Source organism: Chaetomium globosum, genomic scaffold (genome assembly GCF_000143365.1).
Source record: "Chaetomium globosum CBS 148.51 scaffold_2 genomic scaffold, whole genome shotgun sequence".
Taxonomy (NCBI): domain Eukaryota; kingdom Fungi; phylum Ascomycota; class Sordariomycetes; order Sordariales; family Chaetomiaceae; genus Chaetomium; species Chaetomium globosum.
Genome location: NT_165977.1, coordinates 3566791 through 3572790, shown reverse-complemented (window position 1 = coordinate 3572790; position 6000 = coordinate 3566791). Strand labels below are relative to the sequence as shown.

General features: G+C 55.7%; 1 protein-coding gene across 1 annotated transcript; it reads right to left on the bottom strand.

Annotated features, from left to right (window-relative positions):
- Nucleotides 1–1350: 1350 nt before the first annotated feature.
- Nucleotides 1351–3149, bottom strand: CHGG_03244 (uncharacterized protein; the record flags this gene model as incomplete). The annotated part of the gene is made up of 4 exons (XM_001229759.1): nucleotides 1351–1954; nucleotides 2010–2278; nucleotides 2332–2433; nucleotides 2643–3149. The coding sequence occupies 4 exons, from the start codon at nucleotides 3147–3149 to the stop codon at nucleotides 1351–1353; spliced, it is 1482 nt and encodes a 493-aa protein (XP_001229760.1).
- Nucleotides 3150–6000: the final 2851 nt, after the last annotated feature.

Genomic DNA, 6000 nt, shown 5'->3' with positions numbered 1-6000 from the left:
CCGGTACATGCCCGCCGTACGGCATTGTGGCGCGGGCGCACCCGGACGGCGAATCGAGAACGGGACGTTGCTGACGGGGGAGGATTTGCTGCCTCGTTGAGAATGCCTAATAGCTAGATGATGTCTGCCCTTGTTTGATCGAAGGAGGGGTGAGGGATTCTGGGGGTTGAGGAGGAGGTTGGAGATTGGAGGTTGAAAAAGGTGGATGAAGGGCTGCGTTCAGTTCTTGTTGCTTCCTGTTCGATGATGGGAAGTGGGGGTTTATTGGTGAGTTTGGTGCATCAAAAGGGGCCAATTAGGCAACAAGGAGTAGATAGATAGATAGGATAATTTTAGGGCAGATTCTGGCCTGAATTCTCTTTTCAGATGGTTGGTCGGTGAACCCATTGCCACACCCATCTCAATCCACACCCCCTCGAACCACTGCCGGAACGCTTCCGACCACCAAACTCACCACCAACCCTCCAGCGTTCCTTTCAAGGACCCTCTGAATTTACAGCGCATCCAGGGGTTGCTAAGGGTTGTTCAGACCCCATTTTATCCTTCGGCACCTCCCACATCACCAACACATCACCAACACATCAAACCAAAAACTCATGCTCAGAGTCTTGAAATAACTGTCAAAATTGCTCATGTTTTGTTATGTGCTGCCTTGAGGCTACAGGATCTTCTATCAAACGCCAAATGTCCAATGTTTCGAGAACCAAAAGTCCAAATATTCTAACTGCGACCGGATATCCTAAACCATCCTAACCAAACCAAACCCCAAGAAAAAATCCCAAACAGAGGAAGGTCATCAATCATCAAGTCGTAACCCATAGCCTTCCTCCCAATTGCCCCGTGTCGTAGACGTGACTGTACCATCAGGAGACCAATTTATGGCACCTTTTACTTTTTTGTACTCTTCTTTACTTTTTCTTCTTCTTTTCCTCCGCCTCCACCCATTCCTCTCAGTCCCACTGACTGATCCCCGTGTTCATACCCAACAAGAGCAGCGCAATGGTAGCTCGCTATGCGAGTCTCCAAGCAGCATACTCCAGTCTCGACCCATCCACATTTAGGGCCAGACAAAGTCCCGGGGGTCGTCGGCCTTGGCTCGACATCTCATCCGGGGTGGTCCGGCTCGTGCCGTGTTGGGACGCGGCCATGGTAGGCCGCGAGATCTGTGTCTCCTCGCTATCCAATGGTAATGGCATCATCTTGGAGACGCCGAAGTACCTAGCAAGGGAATCTGCACTTGCAGACCGTCACATCCAACACAGCGTGTCTAGATGATAAATGGGTTCATACTGCAGTGCGTATTAGCGAAATGTTATGCAAGTCAGTCATGGAGGATAGAACTCACGGTATTCAACCCCTCCACGAGCGGCGCGATCCCTGGATGAGGCCGTGCGAGATCTTTCCCATGGCGTTCAGGTGTTCCTGGGCATCCTTGATGTACTGGAGAGTCTGCGCGTCGTCCGGCTGGACGCATCCCTGGATGAAGGTCTGGAGCGACTTCTGGTGCTCATACCACTGGTCAAGCTCGGGGTGAGCGACCGGCTCGGGCTGCTTCTGAGCCTGGGCGACCGACTCCACCGCAGCCTTGGATGACTTCCGAGAGCTGGGCTTCTCCTGGTTGGACTGCTTCTCCGCGGCGTCGCTCTTCCTCTTGCGTCCCCTCGACGTGGTAGCAGCTCCCGAAGGAGGAGGAGAAGCGGGTTGGGCAGTGGTGCCGTTGTCGTTGTGCACGCGCCTCATGTGGTCCCTGAGGTTCCATTGCCGGGGGAAACCGTGGCCGGCGATAGAGCGCTCACAGCCCTCGTAGGTGCACAGGTAAGGCTTCTCCCCGTGACCGTGCATGGCGTGAGCCTCGCGCTCATGGCGGAGGAGGCAGGCAGTAGAAGAAAACCGGGCATTCTGGCAGCCCTCAACCTTGCAGCGGTAAGGCTTGAGGTGAGAGTCCACGAACTTGCTGCGATGGGGTCAGTTGCTTGAGGTCAGGGGTGAGAGGAGGCAATCGTCCTTACTCGTAGTTGCACTTGAGCTTCTCGGCCTTGTGGTTGCAGCTCGCCTGGCCCTCCCACGGGCAGTGGAAGAGGCCGTCCGCGTGGGGGAACGCGTTCTTGTAGAGGTAGTGGTCCCGGGCAGACTCGCCCTCGCCGCTCATACGGCGGGAGCCGAAGGCAGAGTGGGGCAGGGCAAAGCCATCGTCGCCGATGGCGGGGATCATGTTTCCGTGCAGGTCCTCAGTGGTGACATATTGCGAAGCATCCAGCTTGCGGTTCAACCTGTGGCACTGAATGCGTAAGAAAATACTGTGTTAACACGGTGTCGGAGAGCACAGCTTACCTGGGTGACTGGCCTTTGCAGAGCTGGCGAGTTTGAGTGCTGGGCTGTCTGCGGGGGGAAGAGGCGGATGGCGCGGGCAGACCAGACATCGTCTGAGCCGTCCTGCAGCCTCGGGGGAAGACAAGCGGCGAATCAACGGGGCTCAGCGAGCCCCCACGAGTGGGTGGGAATCCGCCGATGAAGGCCGAGCATTTAAAGATATGGGGGGTTCACATGTCTGGGGCCGTGGGCGCCTCCGAATGTCTTCAGCTTAGGGAAAGTTCCATCCGCGAAACCCTACGAGTCCCTGGTAGAATGGCAGCGCCGTTCACCTGAGGCGAAACAGAAAGAGTGTCCAGGTCCTGAGCAAGGTACTGCTGAACGTCCATGATGCGGCCCTGAGCGTAGGCCGATGCATTACCTGACATGTCAAGCTTGGACATCTGCGAAGACGTCTGTGACAGAATGGTCTGGACCCTTGAGCGGTTCTTCTTGACTGACTGGGCGGAGATCTTGGTGCTCCTGTTCTTGTGGCTCCCCGCGGAGCTGCGCGAAGTCCCTCTCCGCATGGGCTCCGCCTTCAGAGCCTTGCCCTCGACTGCGAGGGGAGTCCACCTGGCCTGAAAGTCATCTGAGGCATCCAGATGGTCCGGTTTGGGGGTGTTTTGGCCAAAGGGAAGAACGAAATCCTCGGTTTCTCCAGTGTAGTAGTCCGCAGCATCTGCGAGCTCAGGGAAGTTCTGTGATCCTTCAACTGTCGCGTCCCAGGACGAACCCGCCAGGTCCGCTGGTCCTGTTTGACAAAAGGAAAACATCCCGGAAGCATTGGAGGGAAGCATGTTGGGCTGAGCAAAGCTGTATTCGCTGGGTAGAGTTAGTGTGCTGTTCAACCACTGTTTGGCATGATGCAAGTCTGAGGAAAGACCAAGGAAATGGCATCAGATGGCACAACTTTGTTCCTGCGGCGCGGAGTGTTAGTTGAGGAGCTCTGCGGCTTGTCACAGGGGATGGTCACAAACCAAACTGAGCGTGTTGTCGGGTTCCGGCATGGAAGAAAAAGACAACGCATTGGCGGGCCAAAAGCCAGAAAAGAAAAATCCGGTCATAATCAAGAGCAATCCGTTCCTGGGCTTGTGACTAAAGGGGTGATCCAAGGGCATTCGGGCAAGATTGGGCGAGGCTGATTAGCTCAACCGAGCTCTCGGTTCAAATTCCAGAAGGGCGAGGTGTCGTGAAGGTCGTCAAAACAGTGGCATCAATCCTTGTACGGATGGACAGCGTCCAGGAGATCGAAACAAGGTACAATGTTGTCATGTTGGGCTGAGTGTATCCAGGGGATGCAGTTGTCAGGGCGTCCATGTAAGAGAAACCTCAAGTGGCGAGAGAGAAACAGGGTATCAGGGGAGCGAGATGTCCATGTCGAGTTGCCTTGGTTCCAGCCATTTCCAGTTAAGCTGACAAAATCGTTATCCACAGGAAGACCGGTGAAGCAATGAAAATCCTTTTGGCGTCCTGTCCTTTGACCAAGGCTGTTGTAGTTTGAAAATGCACTGATTGCGGTGTCCATAAAAGAAAAGAAAACCAGAAAGCTGTGATGGTTGTCGAGGTCCAAGTCCGGCCAAGTCGTTGGTGAAACTTACTGTGTAAAAGAGCTCGAGGAGCTTGTGATGACAATAACGTTTTGAGAAGCAACCTTCCTAGTCAGAGACAGGGTTGGCTGTTCTTGTTCCGCGACTCGGACGAGTCGGATCCAGCATGGGTAGTGTGCGCATGGCAGTCCATGGAAAACAAGCGTCCGGGCATGTGTGGGCTCCAGGTGAAATGCAGCGCATGATCCTCAGTGGCTCCTTGTGGCTGTCCTCGGTGAATTTTTGTCGCCAGTTGACCGTTTAGGCTCGCCTCACTGAGGGACCTCTGGGTCGACACATAGGAAAGGACATGATTTGATTCGCAACAGGAAAAAGCAGAACGCCAAAATGCACAATGGACCTCCCAGGAAAACAGTATGAAAGCAAAGCAAAATACCTCGAGGGGGTGTGAACCTCGTCCAGTTCAATGTGGTTGTAGCCAGGCATGGTCTCAGTCCGGGGCATAACCATGGAAGACATTCCTGGAGGCATTCAAGAGCAAGCTGATTGCTCGATTCCGAGTGGCAGACAGCAACGGGGGCTCCCGCGTGTCCGAATCCTTGTGGCAGATGGAAATCCTGTGGACTGAACTGATGTCGTGCTGCAAGGAATGCTGCCGTACAACAGATGAATCCTTTTTTGGGGCGTGATGGAAGCAAAAGTCTGGGGTCTGGGGTGTGCGCGGCCTGGATCAGAAAGCAAGAGAACAGATGACAGGTGGCGGAGAATTGGCGTATAAGAAGGCAACGAGGCCAAGAGGGGTGCAGAGAGCAACAGGCTAAGGATGAAAGTCCGGGTCGAGGGGTTTTCGTGTTGGGCTGAAATGTTTTGCGGGTCGTTGGGCTCTGGCTGGAAAATTAGAGGGAGAGAGCATCCAGTTGGGCAAGAGAAGGGGCAGTCGGGTTTTAATCCTGGGGCATCGTCCCTGGTCGTCGCTTCCCTTTCCACCCCTTGCAATTCAATGAGCATTTTTTTCAAATGAGCAAGAGCCCCGCTTCCTTCTGGGCGCTTGCTCATCACAATGTTTCCTGCCGCTTCTCCCGCATTTTCCTGCACTTTCACTCACCAATCCGCGCGCGAATTCTCACGATGCTGCGCCGGCCGCCGTGTTCACGACCTGTCACATTAAGGCGGCGCTGAGCTGGCAGAGACCTTCCGACTCTCCTATAGGTCAGACCCGCACGCCTGCATCGCACACCGCTGTTGACTGGTGCTGGTTTCTTGTTTCTGTTGCTTGATGGGGGTCTCGGCGGGGCAGGGGGAGGGCATTCGGACCTATCACGACCACCAACAAGCTCCAACCACGGCTAGCCTGCAACATTTACAGGGGCCTGGGGAGCAGCAGACAGAGTGCCAACGCATCACTGCAGACGGGCTAGCCCACTCCTCCGGCCATCTCGTGAGGGGAGCAAGCCGATTCTGCTTCCGCATTCGCCGGCTCTTCATGCGGACTCAATTGACGGCAGCATTGGCATGGCCAGCGCAAACTGCCAGCTCGCCATGGCACGCCTCCAGAATCCGCGCGTGCCGCCGACCGCGATGCTCTGCGCTGCGGCGCTGTCGAGATACAGCCGCTCTGCTTGTGCAGACGCAAGCAGACGCAGGCAGTCAGCGAGATACGCGAGCCTCGTGGGAACCATGACCCCGCTGTTGCTCTCACTATGACGTTTGAGCTTCCCCGCTGTCATGCGAGTCCCTGCGACATGGAGCCGCATCTGACCCACGAGAGCCAGCTGTCCTCACATTGCTGTCGCTATCCGCCGTGTTGTGTGTGTCGAGTGGTCTGCAAGGCAATGCAGAGCAAAGATGCGCGTCGACGAATGTGGGAGGGTCATGGGCTCTGGTGTGAGCTTTGGCGTTTAAGTGGACGATGTCTGGCCATTCAAGCGCGTGGTGGCCGGTCGGCCCGAGCAGTATTGTGCCCTCGACGTGTTGGTGGTCAACGCAGCCTCGGGGCGAGGGTAGACTGTTGGAATTCCGACCAGGTGACGGGTCGCCGTGTTCGCCCTGTCCAGCCTCGAGCCTCTGGGGCAAGTTGACGCCGAGACAGTTGCCCCGTTCC